General features: G+C 44.9%; 1 protein-coding gene across 1 annotated transcript; it reads right to left on the bottom strand.

Annotated features, from left to right (window-relative positions):
* Nucleotides 1-3: 3 nt before the first annotated feature.
* Nucleotides 4-13,333, bottom strand: LOC311373084 (E3 ubiquitin/ISG15 ligase TRIM25-like; the record flags this gene model as incomplete). The annotated part of the gene is made up of 4 exons (XM_084489932.1): nucleotides 13,194-13,333; nucleotides 6,331-7,398; nucleotides 5,878-5,991; nucleotides 4-515 (listed from the first exon to the last, which is right to left on the bottom strand). Coding segments are annotated over exons 2-4 (1,692 nt in total), but the record flags the coding sequence as incomplete, so codon positions are not given.
* Nucleotides 13,334-14,888: the final 1,555 nt, after the last annotated feature.

Here is a 14,888-nt window from a genome sequence, read left to right as displayed (position 1 = left end):
GAACCCAAACCCAGGGAGGAGGTCCTCCTGGGTGAAGGAGGTCCTGAAGGTGTGGATGTGTGTCAGTGTGTCTGAGGACCCTCCTCCACCTGGGGACACTCTGTAGAAGGACAGAGTGCCAGCAGGCCGGTCCAGATACACTCCTACTCTGGTAGAGCCAGCGGGGGGGAGACGTATGTCTGTCTCTCTACCGTTGTACTGGGCAGAGTAACCACCATCATAACAATCAAGCCTCCAGGACTCGTTGTTCCCTCCAAGCAGGCTGTCATCACCCCCTACTCTCCTTGTGATTCCTCTGTATGTCACTGCTATAGAAACACCTCCTTTCCTCTCTACCTCCCAGTAACAGCGGCCAGTCAGAGCCTCTCTACACAACACCTGCTCCCAGGAGTCAAATCTCTCTGGGTGATCCGGATACGACTGGTCCTCTCTGACCAGCGTCACCTTTCTGTTGTCCTCAGACAGAGAGAGTCGTCTGTGGGCTGTGTTTGGGTCCAGTGTGAGTTCACAGGCATCTGACGGAGAACAAGACATGATGAGCTACTGAACCCTTCTTCATCTTCATCATCATCATCATCATCACTAGTACTGCTTCAAGCATTGACATCTTAGATATGCTAGGATGCTAAATCCGAGGACACACACACACACACACACACACACACACACACACACACACACACACACACACACACACACACACACACACACACACACACACACACACACACACACACACACACACACACACACACACACACACACACACTTCAACACTTCAGACATCATAACTTGGTCAAAATTCAACCGTTTACCATCACTCAAACTATTAAACAAATCTACACATTTGTATCTTCGATAGTATTTAATCAGAATTTCGATATCATTTATACTTTTTTCAGAATCACAGTTTTAGTTTCACTTCAGATTAGTTTTCAGTTGGTCTCACTCTAGCCGTTTGCCTCAGCTGTTGCTCGTTGAGCAATCAGTGGACATCACAGCACTCTGGAGGAGTCTGGTTAAAGTCACGTGGTGGAGGGTAGTGTGGTCTTTGTTAGTCTCTGGCCGTTTCTCAATACCAAGTACGCAAACTACGGACTCGCGGACTTGGAAGTGCGTACTTGGCAAGTCCAGACTTCCAAGTACAGACTTCCGAGGACGCGAGTACGCACCTGTGACGTCACCACCTCAGCTCTGTTAACTGCTTTACGGCCTCATGTAGGCATACACTACTGAACAATTTAAACTAATGATATAAAACTAAACCCCAGCCTCTTTCATTTTAAAATAGTATGTCAATATTTTGAATGAATATAAATGAAAAGATATGCTTATCGTGTGTATAAGCTATTCACACAACTTTTTATATGTAGGGTACAGATGCGCGTGCCTAACTGGCTATGTAGTTGGAGAGTAGACTATTGATATAATAATAATAACGAATGAGCGAGAAATGACTCTATTAGAACACACACACACACACACACACACACACACACACACACACACACACACACACACACACACACCACACACACACACACACAAATTATAATAAACAAAACCCCAGCCTCTTTAATTTTAAAATAGTATGTCAATATTTTGAATGAATAGGCCTACATTTTTGTTATATATGTCAAATGTTCCTATATATAGCCTATTATTATAGCTTACATACTAATATTTAAAAACAAGGGAATGCGAAATGCATCCTGGGATATTTAACGGTCCAAGTCCACACAAGTCACCTCCGATGCGTCCTCGGTGGAACGGCCAGTTTAACAACGCATGGAGAACACACACGGGTTTTACGACTGTACTTGACTTGATGCGTACTTGGAATAGGAACAGTACTTGGGCTACGACTGATGACGTTTCACGAGAACGCAAAGTACACAAGTACAGACGAGAACGCAAATTCAGAAACGGCCTCTCTCTCTCCCTCATGGACTACAACAATGACTCTCAATCAAGCTACTCCTTCCCATTACAGTTACATCGCCAAACCCCCCCTCTCTGGCCGAGGGGGAGGCGTTGGCGTTCTTCATAAACAATCCCTGTCCATCACTGAACTGAACCTCAACCTCCCATCTATCTCATCCTTTGAACACCTTGCCTTCTCCCTCCCCAACTCCATCACCACTGTTCTAATCTACTGTCCTCTGCAGCCACACCCATCTTTTCTCTCTGAACTGTCTGAACTCCTCACCATTGCGTCCTCTCTCTCTTCCCGCCTCCTAGTTACCGGTGACTTCAACATCCACACGGACAAGCCGACCGCCCCACTGACATCTGACTTCCTCTCCCTTCTCGCCTGTTTCCACCTCACCCAACACATTGACTTCCCCACCCATACCAAAGGCCATATCCTCCACATAGTCTGCTCCGCCTCCCTACCCGTATCTAACCCCCATCCTCTCCCCTTCCCACTCTCTGATCATCTCTGCATCCTCTTCTCCGCTCCTCTACCCTCACCCCATAATCCCAAAAAGCTCTCCATTTCCTACCGCAACATCAAATCAGTCAACCCACTCTCACTCTCCCAGCTCATGTCCTCTGCCTTCCCCTCTGACTCTGCCCCCTCTTCCCCTGACGACTATGCCATCATGCTCAACTCCATCCTTTCTGACTCCCTTGACTCCGTTTCCCCCTGGAAGACTTCCTCTGTCTCATTCACTAACTCCGCCCCCTGGTACACCCCGGAACTCCGCACCATGAAACAGACTGGCCGCCAACTCGAGCGGTTATGCAAGCGAACCCGCCTCACCGTTCACGCCGAAGCCTACAAACATCACATCTCCTCCTACCGTGACGCTCTCCATGCTGCTAAATCCGCCCACTTCTCCACCCTCATCAACAGCACCAACCGGAACCCCCGCATCCTGTTCTCCACCGTCAACAAACTGCTCCAGCCGCCGGACATTAATCCACCCTCCTCACCTGACCTCTGTAACTCTTTCCTCCTCGCCTTTAACCATAAAATCTCCCAAATCAACAGCTCCCTGACTGCCGCTGTTAGTAACTCCTCCACCCCCACCATTCCTGTCCCCCGCCCCCCCCTCCCTGACCACCCACCCTCCCCTTCTCTCACCGCCTTCTCACCTGTTGACATTTTGGACATTATCACTGCGTCCAAGACAACCACCTGCTCTCTCGACCCCCTCCCAACGACTCCAACCGAGGCTTGCCTCCCTGTCCTCACCCCCCACCTCACCACCCTCTTCAATCAGTCCCTATCCCTTGGTCATGTTCCCTCTGTCTACAAACTTGCCTCCATCACCCCCATCCTCAAAAAGCCCACCCTTGATCCAGCCAACCTCTCCAACTACCTCCCCATCTCCAACCTGCCGTTCCTCTCCAAAACTCTGGAACGCATTGTCGCCGCCCAACTCCACACCCACCTCCGGTCAAACAACCTCTATGAACCCCTCCAGTCAAACAACCTCTATGAACCCCTCCAGTCAAACAACCTCTATGAACCCCTCCAGTCAAACAACCTCTATGAACCCCTCCAGTCAAACAACCTCTATGAACCCCTCCAGTCAAACAACCTCTATGAACCCCTCCAGTCAAACAACCTCTATGAACCCCTCCAGTCAAACAACCTCTACGAACCCCTCCAGTCAAACAACCTCTATGAACCCCTCCAGTAAAACAACCTCTACGAACCCCTCCAGTCAAACAACCTCTATGAACCCCTCCAGTCTGGCTTCCGCCCGCTTCACAGCACTGAAACTGCCCTTGTCAAAGTCATCAATGATCTCCTCACCTCTGCAGACTGCGGTGCCCTTAACATCCTGCTTTTCCTAGACCTCAGCGCAGCCTTTGATACTGTACACCATTCCATCCTCCTCAAAAGGCTGCGCCAACAGGGTGTTGAGGGCACCGCACTCGACTGGCTCACCTCCTACCTCACCGACAGGCAACAGTTCGTCTCCCTCTCTGGCCACACATCCACCCTCTCTCCTGTCACGCAGTGGGTCCCTCAGGGCTCAGTCCTCGGCCCCCTTCTTTTCATCTGCTACCTCTTGCCCCTTGGTCACATCATCCGCAAACTCAATCTCGACTTCCACTGTTACGCAGATGACACTCAGATGTACATCAGTACCAAAACCACCCAAAACCCTCCCCTCACCCACATCGTAACCTGCATCTCTACAATAAAAACATGGCTGACCCACAACTTTCTCAAACTTAACAGCGACAAAACAGAGCTCCTTCTCATAGGCACCAAATCCACTCTCAATAAAACTGGACCCATCTCACTCACCATTGACGCCTCGACCATCACTCCCTCCCCCCTGGCACGCAATCTTGGTGTTATCCTGGACCCCACCCTCTCCTTCGATCCCCATGTCAGCTCCATTGTCAAGACCTCCTACTTTCACCTCCGCCGCATCGCCAAAATCAGACACTGCCTCTCCCCCCCTGCTGCTGAATCCCTTATCCACGCCTTCATCTCCTCCCGTCTTGACTACTGCAACTCCCTCCTCACTGGCGTCACCTCTCATTCCCTCCATAGACTCCAAATGGTCCAAAACTCTGCTGGACGCCTCCTCACTCACACCCGGTCCTGTGAGCACATCACTCCCGTTCTCCACACTCTCCACTGGCTCCCCGTCAAACAACGTATCAGCTTCAAAATACTCCTGCTGACTTTCAAAGCTCTCCACCACCTGGCCCCGCCCTACCTGTCTGACCTCCTCATCCCCCATCGCCCCTCCCGAGCCCTCCGATCCTCCTCCACTCTCTCTCTAACCGTACCACCCTCCAAACTGAACACATTCGGTGACAGAGCCTTCTCCAGGGCAGCCCCCTGACTATGGAACTCTCTTCCCCAACCTGTCCGCGACTCTCCCTCACTTCCCACATTCAAATCCACTCTAAAAACCTCTCTCTTTTCCCAAGCCTACGACCTCCCCTACCCATAACCACCTTCATCCCTGCCCCTGCCCATGTCCCCCTGACACCTTTCATGTTTTTTATGTCTTCCACAATGTAAGCGTCTTTGGGTCACTGAAAAGCGCTATATCAATTTCATGAATTATTATTATTATTATTATTATTAACAGTAGAACACGTATAGTTAAAAGCTTAAACAGCCTCGTTGGTGGATAGCAGCATAGGCTCTGTTTGATTGAATAAGGGTTGTATTTCTTGCCTACTACCTCCCACCGATCCACTGCCTCTCTGTCCTCTCCCTACGCTTCAATCACGTAATGATGATGATCTGACAACGCATGCACATCGTAAAAATAAACAAATAAGGAATGTATCACTACTTATTAATTAATTACTACTAATTATTATTACATAGTTCATGCGTTATATAAGCACTAGTAAAAAAAAGTGTTTGTTGTGTGTCAAGTTGTTAACTGATGCTAAAGGTTAGACTACGACATAGTAATGTTACCAATGAAAAACATAAACATGTCAACATAATTCACTATCTTGCTCGAGGAGTGATTACTCATACATGCTCACACTAATGGTTCAATGCAGTTTGAAGTTTGTTTGAAATAGCGTACCTCATCATCACCCGAAAGAATGGGATGACAGGTTGTCATAGCTTCTTGGCACATACCGCCTACCGTAGTTGCAACCAGGTTGCAACGTCCATTTTAAAAAGCGAGCACTGTTCGTTTGAATGCACTATATCATTTTACCACGAGATGGGAGTAATTCCTACACAGTGTCCCTTTAAGCTATGTAGCTTTATCATGTTTTCAACCTCACTTTACACTGCAGCACTCACAACATTGTCTTCAGGGAAAAACATTTGACATGTTTCATTTTGTTCTGTAAAATAAATCTTTATATTTTAAGAATATTGAATGTACATTTGACAGCCCTAAATCAAACTAATCAGATACTTACACTTGTTTAGAGCTGATCTCAGGTCAGCCACCTTCTCCAGCTCCATGTTCAGTGTCTCCTCCAGCTGATCCTGGGATCTCCTCACGAGGTTAGTAGGGGGAGAGACTGGTGAGGCTACAAGCAGAGGAAAGCCAAGAAGAGGTTCAATATGAAGACCCTGATTGGGAAGACATTCAAGAACATGGTGTTCAAGAACACCACCTGTGTTCAGAGCAGAGTGGAACGATCACATCGTGTTTTGGGGAGACAAAAAACATAGGATTTCATTCATGTTCTCGAGATGATTGGTCTTCTTTTAGTAACAGTGATAAAATGGCATCAATTTTGGGTTCAATTGCTCTTCAAAAAGAATATGACCGAACAGCGGTATGGGCGGTGTGGCACAGTATCATACCGGAGACATTCTGGATCATTGGACAACCCTGAGATGAATCAAACTAAACAAACACTTACACTTCTTTACATCTGGTTTAGGGACAGGCACCTTCCCCATCTCCATGTTCAGTGTCTCCTCCAGCTGATCCAGGGCTCTCCTCAAGGTCCCTACGTATGACGGAGGATGGACCTCCACCGTCGTCCAGTCCCTGGTGGGTGGAGGATCCTTCAGGGATCTGAAGGTCTGGAGGAGGTGGAGGTGGTCTTCAGTGTGTGAGAGCTGCTTCACCTCTGATCTTCTATTGGTCAGATCTTCTATCTCCTGCTCCAGCTCTTTGATGAGGCCTTCAGCTTCTGTCTCTGTGGATTTCAGTTTCTCTTTAACCGTTTGGTTGTGATCATCCTGGCACTTTTCAACAGAGCGCTTCAGAGCAGTGAAGACCTGCACACCATCGGCTATCTCTTTGTCTGCGTCTGCTTTGCTACGTCCCACTGTGTCTCTGATGTCCTTAATCTTTCGTTGTCTCTCCTGGATCATCTGCTGAACTTCAGCCTCTATCTTCCCCAGCTGGGCCGTCTTCACTTCATATTCCTCCTTTAGAGGTACAACAGGATGGGACTTGTGGTCCGTCACTGTGCACAACAGACACACACACACCTGTTCAGTCTGGCAGAAGAGCTCCAGGAGTCGGTCGTGTTTCTTACACACCCTGTCCTCCAGACGGTCCATAGGCTCGACCAGCTGATGTCTCTTCAGGCCTGCGACTCTCTGATGAGGCTCCAGGTGGGTTTGGCAGTAAGAGGTAAAACACGTCAGGCAGGACTTCACCGCCTTCAGCTGGGTCCCAGTACAGACGTCACAGGGAACTTCTGCTGGTTCAACACAAGGCTGCTCTTTGACTGGTGCAGACCTTCTAAACCGATCAACCATCCCTGATAAGAGGGTATTAACCCGTAGATCAGGTCTTGTGTGGAACAGCTCGTTGCAAACAGGACATTTGTACTGGACTTGGTCATCCCAGAACGTTGTAATACAGGTTCTACAGAAGTTGTGTCCACATGGTGTGAAAACTGGGCTGTTGAACACATCCAGACAGATGGAACAGGAGAAGTCCTCTTCAGACCAGGAAGTAGCAGAGGCCATTCCTAGAAAACATGGATAACAATAGTAAAATAACAGTTTGAACTCGTTCAAATGCAAGTGCTTTATACGTTATATATTTTGTTGTTTCAAGCAGAAATCTTCATCCAATAGGAGGTACAACATGAAGTCCTGCAGACAGGACAGCTTCACTGAGGATGAGGGGTCAATATTTTGGACTCACCTTACAATGTTTGTCTGATTATTTAGTTTATAAATGAGTGAAGTGCCTCCATGTCATGTTACTTTGGATTTAAATTAAAGGAATTATACATTCTCAAAGTACATTTATATCAATTATTGTCTAAAATATGGGATAAGTATGTGTCCAAAAACAACGTTTGCATAGGGTGAGAAGTCTCAGACTTCTGCCCAGTTGAAACAGCCGAGTGTCACAACGCTACACTTTCACTTTCAACATGGAAGCACTTTTTCTGTCCCTGAAAACTATCTAGAGGTTCAAATACAACGTATCCAAATGACACAAAACCACAACATTGGAAGTTATTCAAATAGTCATGACGTCCGTAATCGATTAATTGCAGATTTGATCTAATAAGCATATTTCACTGACTGAAGTGATCTACTGCTTTCATAAGTATTGCAAAATGAAAGTCATAGACACCCTCAATTTTGAAAAAGTGAGAAAGTCTGAAAAGCATTTTTTTAACGAATACAAAAAAGTAGTCCCTCCTGGCTGCAAAGTGTACGGCGGTTGCTATACAACACACGGTAGCGTCCTTCAGAGAGAAGGCTAGAGACGGTAGCTTGGTTCGCCGGCAATTTAGCCTACTATCGAGCAGTTCACTCACCGTGTGCCTATTGCTTTACAACATTTCCACCCTCTCCATCAATCAACATATTTTTAGGCTTCAGTAAACTATGCTATTGCTTTTATATATAAATAAACAACAGTTGAAGTTAGGCGCGGAGTGATACTGAACTCTGTAAACTGAACGGTATACACGCAATATAGAACAGTTGGGAACCAATCAGATTGCTTGATTTAAGCCACCTGTTTTATAAATTCTCACAGAACTAATGCTGTAAATTGTACAGGGAACCCTCTAACCTAGGGATGTAACGGTATGAAAATTTTACCTCACGGTTATTGTGACCAAAATTATCCCGGTTTTCGGTATTATCGCAGTATTTTTAAAAGTGTGTTCAATATGTTCAGAAAGCACTGATAGGCCTACGGAAACTGAAATAGTTAAGTGTTTATTATATTTACTTATATTATCAAAAGTGCAACTTTTAACATCAAAGGAACAAGGGTTCAGCGTGTAAACAGCTTATTTGTCAGGAACATTTACAGTAGCGCAGGTTTAATCCAAACATTCAAGACATAAAGAACAATATGTAAACAATTACTCGCTCTCCGTCTCCCGCCGACACTTCCTCCGCAGATCGCCGTGACAGCGACCTCCTCCTCTCCTCCTCTTCCCCCGCTCAGCGCCCGGCTACAACCCATAGCGGGAGTTGTTTTGTACTTTGACTCTTGTGTATAAATACTACTACGACGACGGCGACTACTACTACTTAAGACAGAGAGAACTGAGATCTGGTTCATTTCCCCGCACATCAGGCTTGAGGGAAGCCCAGGCTGATCGTCCGCTGAACTCCTATATAACGGAGTTATTAACTGAATTACTCTATAATATACTACTATCTACTGCTTTGTCGAATCTGTTTGGTGTTTGTGTGTGCGTGTGGCACGCGTATCCTGGCTTGTGTGTAAAAACACTGGCTCCGATTGGCTACCATGAAACACGACTCTGCCTTCATAATCCCTTCATAATCGCTTATCTCGTCGTTAACCCACCCGGTCTCCGTCCTCACTAGCAGTTTGTGTGTGCAGCCAGGGGTGCGTTCGGATCACGCAGTTTATTCAATCAATTCATAGTAACGCACCGCATTTAACTGTCAGTAACGCTAACAGCGTTGTAACGACGGAAAAATTAGTTAGATTACCCGTTACTGAAAAAATAACAGCGTTACCTAACGCCGTTATTTTAAACAGCCTTATTCCAAACACTGCTCGGATGAAGCGCTGGGAAGGATTTAAGCACACGGTTTCCACACCGCGGGCGCGGTTATCCACCGAGATAATAATTTTATTTGAAATGAAAACGGTAATTGTTATTGACAACATTTTTATCGCGGTTTACCGTTACACCGGTAACCGTTACATCCCTACTCTAACCTGAATGGACTTTGAAGGGTTTGAGACCAGAGTTCTGTCAGGGTTAGAGCCCTAGAATCCGGGTTGGAGTCCCAGAGAAAGTGGGTATACCACGTGGGTATACCAGAGAGACTGTTGATCTGATCTTAAATACATTGCACTTTCTAAAATGCTTTTTTAACTTTAGCCTTTATTTCTATTTATTTTACTCTTTTTTTTTTATTTCACTATCTATTATTTTCTTTTTATTGTATGACAATGTTAATATGTGAAGCACTTTGAGTCTGCCTTGTGTATGAAAAGTGCTATATAAATAAAGTTGCCTTGCCTAACCTGGTGCATCATTAAAAATATTAATGTTTAAATTAAGAATTGACCCCAAAGCACTTCATGTACTTTTTTATCAAACATGACCAACAGCCTGTCAGCCTGTTGGTCATGTAAGTACCAATGCAGTATCAACGCATAGAACAACACTGCCACCTACTGGTTGAGGAGGGCGGGCCATTTGTGAATCACGAACTATTTGCTTGTGGATCTGTGCGGATCTTCGACAAGAATGTCTCAAAAATGCGTAAGTGAGGAAAGAGATGCGCGTGCGTGAGTAATGATCCACAAATGCTGAGTTATACTTCACGAGCAGAATTTTCAGTTTTGCAAATGGCTTTTTGTTTTTACAAATGGAAAATTGTGTATTTACAAAAACACAATATATTTACAAGTATGTAAAAACCAAAATACAAGTTACAAATTATAAATTTGTATTTGTGGATAGCAAAACACGTGTGCAAATCAAAAATATTTGTAGATCACCATCTGTGCGTTTACAGATATTAATGAGACAAATTTAAGCCCATACTATTCAGGATGGGACATTGCAGACATTCCAATGTCATGCCTGTTAAATGTGTGATTAATGTGCGCCTATCGGCTTTAGAAACTGGATAGATTACCATATCTACATCATCCTCTGGCCAAATCATTTTTAGGGTAATTTGAAGGGATTGTAACCTTTTCATCAAAGACCGCCTCTCTCCTCCTCATTAGCCTTTAAAGCTACAGGAACGTTTGTGGAGCTCATTGTGGGACTGGCCCGTAGCGGCTGGAACTCTGCACCAAGGATGAATTTCGGGAATGAGTCTTCAAATACTGTATTAGGGGCCACTAACACCGATATAAAGGCATCCGTAAAGTAGCATGGGACCTTTAGTGCCCCACTTCACTCAAAAAGAATAGAACTGTGTAATATGACTGCATGATTAATATGACTACATGATTAATATGACTACATGTCTAATATGACTACATGATTAATATGACTACATGATCAATATGACTACATGATTAATATGACTACATGTCTAATATGACTACATGATTCATATGACTACATGATTAATATGACTACATGGTCAATATGACTACATGATTAATATGACTGCATGATTAATATGACTGCATGATTAATATGACTACATGATTAATATGACTACATGATTAATATGACTACATGATTCATATGACCGTGTGATGTCTAGAGCAGGGGTTCCCAAACTTCAGAGTGCCGTGGCCCACTTTAAAATCTGAAAATCTCTCGCGGCCCACCCAACAACTCTGATCAACACACAGGACGAATTATTTCTTCTTTTTATTTCATGAACAGTATGGATACACTGGATATGAGTGACATTATGTCACCTGCATCTTACCTAATGTAGGAAATTAACAAAAAGCGAACTGTCAGGGCCGTATCCTGACTGTTTGACATTGAACAAAAAGCGTAGGCATATACATAAAAAAGCAGCCAAATAACAACATGAAGGAGAAAAAAACAGAACATTATTTGAACGCTGAATCAGACCAATACTTGAATTTCTTACAACGCATGCATGTGTTGTACCCTTAAAAAGGGGAATAGTAGCGGGAGAAAGATTTAAAAAAACACACACACGCAACTCTCCTTCACTCGTCTATTTGAATGAGGAAGAGGAGCGCGAGGAGCCCCGAGGCATTACCAACAGATCGACGAATCAAACGATCGACGAATATTATTGTTACCATGGTAACAGTAATATAACAACAATATATAATACAAACCGTATGTATGAATAAACTGTTACATACAACTTGCTATGAATAAATTGTTATATACAACTTGTCACACATGCTTATTACAATCCATCACAGCTGGGCCGTTTAATGGCACAAAACAAGTCCATCTTGACATTAACCCAAGACTCAGTGCAGTCTCTGTGAAACCGGCGATTCGCGAACGATTCGGTCGGAACGAACGAATCCCGAAGGTGAACGACGAGAACTGATTCCCAAAAAGAAGAGAACTGATTCCTTTTTTTTTTAACATAAAATAAAAATATGGTCACGTAAATAAAAGATAGAAACGAACAGAGCTTCGTCTCCCCTCGACTTCATATTGATTGAGTCTAAAACGTTCTCATATTGATTGAGTCTAAAACGTTCTCATATTGATTGAGTCTAAAACGTTCTCATATTGATTGAGTCTAAAACGTTCTCAAACCACACGTAATGCTCGAGCGGCGTCGTAGGCTAATGCTACAGACATTAGCTGTTTTCCCGAGCACCGTCACCGTCTGAGACCTTCTGGTGGTTTAAAAGGCTCCGTTTGCGGGCGTACCTCATATTTAAAAGCAAAGCGGTGAGGCCAGACACCTGAGATGCCCTGCCAAATGACGTAACAGACCATATGACTTAACAAACTGAACGAACTGAACGAACGAATCAAACGAACGATTTGTGACAGTGAAGGGAACTGAAAGAACTGATTCCCGGAAAAGAATCATTTTGCCCATGCCTAGAAACCACCCGCAGTTTATCTCGATATACTGGTTCCCCCGTCAATAATGAAATACGGAAAGATACGTTCCGGCTCAAAAGTTGGTCAGATAAATGAAGAATAAAACATAATTTAAATTAAAATATTTAACCATAAATATTTAATGGTTACTCAAAACTTAATTACAAAATAGAAAATGACCTCTCGCGGCCCACCTGCAGTACCTTCGCGGCCCACCAGGGGGCCGCGGCCCACACTTTGGGAATCACTGGTCTAGAGAAAGCGCATTCTGGTTACAAAAAGGTTACAGAAAGCTTAGCTGAAAGAAGACAGTGCACGTGCGTATATTTGCATAACGCGATCTGATTGGGTGACGGATCCGTCGCTGCCTGAAAAGTTAAACTTGACGGACGGACCCACAATGCACTTCGGGAGCGTCCCACGCAAGGCCAACGCCTTTCATACCCGCTGCGCGTCCGTCGACGGGCTGCAGCTGCGGGCGAGAGGGTCCGCGATCTGCCTCCGTAGCGGCTCCAACGCGGCGTGCAGGTGGACCCCGACACGGGTCCGTTTCGCGGATAGGGTTACGGTTAGGTTTAGGGTGAGGGTTTAGGGCTAGGGTGAGGGTTAGGGTTACAGTGAGGGTTAGGGTGAGGGTGAGGAGTCAGCGTGTGAGTTTGCCTGACAGGCTGCCTGTCCGATCCTAGCGCTCCCCTAGTTCACATCATAACCCGCTGTAGGGCCGGTCCGTACGGGGTCACACCGCGGGGAGAGAGGCGCGGAGGTCGTGTTGTTTTACTCACCTGGTTGCGGTTGCTGTCGGTCAGACTGTGTGTGTCCCAAAACGTGTTGTGTTGTTCTCCTGAGGGAGAGAACTGCTTCCTCCTCGTCGGGTTTCTGTCAACCTTAAGTTTCGTTTCGCGAACATCACGTCCTCTCCTGGCCCGCCCCCACGGACACACGCCCCGTGTGTGTGTGTGTGTGTGTGTGTGTGTGTGTGTGTGTGTGTGTGTGTGTGTGTGTGTGTGTGTGTGTGTGTGTGTGTGTGTGTGTTCTTTAAGATTCTCCCCACCGAACGGGGCTCCAGAAGGAGACACGTTGTTTTAACTCTTTGTGGTTTTTTATTTGCTTTGTTTGATTTTCCTTATGCAGTTGTTTTAGTCCACAAATAACAGGTTATAAACCTGTAGAATAGAAAGGCTACGGTGTAAACAACAATATTGATAGCCACTTACATAATATACTATCAATTCTGAATAATATACAAACATAAATTACAATAGTCAGTATTTAGTGTTATAATAATAGTATAATATATAATATAGTATAGTATAAAATAATTAGTGTTTAAACTGAATATGCAACAATTCCCCGCACAAGCAACACTGCACATTAAACACTAAATATACATTAAACATTGCACTGCCGTGCAAAACAGTGAGTGTAGTTTTAAGCAGCAACGCTGAGCACAGCAAACCATTACCTGTGTGAAGCGATGAACTACATTACCCAGCCTGCACCGCAAACAGGACGTATTCTCGTGTGACAGCGAAGACGCTCCAACTCCAAACATTTCCAGGGATACAGAGCGTGACCAGACAGACCAACTTAAACCGCGGCTCAATGGACACAAACAGCAGCTTACCGGTGGCGCGTCTCTCCTGACGAGACAACGCGCTGAGACCAGCGCTAGCTCCCGTTTATAGCGCGTGCCCGTAGTCAACGTGCCCGTGCACGAGATTCAAACACGCCCCTTTGGGATTTTACTGGTTCGACTCTCGACGGGCCCGCGCTTCAATCAGGTGAGCGGACCTCCCACTTTCACCTCACCTGCTTTACGTTGCGTTGGTTACGGCCATACAGTGACCAGGTTGGAAACAATAAATGTTGAATGAGTACTTGTGATTGGACATTCCTAAGTCACAGATGAGGTCATTACAGTACTTTTATAGCATAATATTTGACATGTATATATATTTTGTATTTAACGTTTTATACTTATTATATTAGATATTATATACCTGACCTTTTTATTTTATTTTCTAACCCTTTTTATTTTATTGTTCACCCGCTTTGGCAATGCAAATGTATATTTCTCATGTCAATAAAGCTTTTTTTAATTGAATGGAAGAGAGAGAGAGAGAGAGAGAGAGAGAGAGAGAGAGTCTACCTACCCTTGTAAAGATCGATATTTGTGGGTGGGTGAGCGAGTGTAATGCCTCCTTGTACCGCCAGGGGGTGCACTAGCCCTTCAAACAATGTTTGAAGGGAATTCTATCTCTGTCTGTGGTTTATTGCACAAACTATATCCTACCAGGTGAACTGTTCAGCTAACCCTGGTATAGAACCTGTTCTGTACATGGTCCCTGTTAACAAAAAACAATACACAGATTTACTTAATGTACCGTAGGCTCTTTTTTACGTCATTCCAATTATTACATTGGTTTTGTTTTTTTTGTTCAATTTCATGGCATGATCAACGTATAAAGTACACCCAC

Source organism: Micromesistius poutassou (genome assembly GCF_964030765.1).
Source record: "Micromesistius poutassou genome assembly, contig: SCAFFOLD_5670, whole genome shotgun sequence".
NCBI classification, from domain to species: domain Eukaryota; kingdom Metazoa; phylum Chordata; class Actinopteri; order Gadiformes; family Gadidae; genus Micromesistius; species Micromesistius poutassou.
Note: the sequence above shows the minus strand (reverse complement) of the source record. Positions and strands in the feature narration are given on the sequence as shown.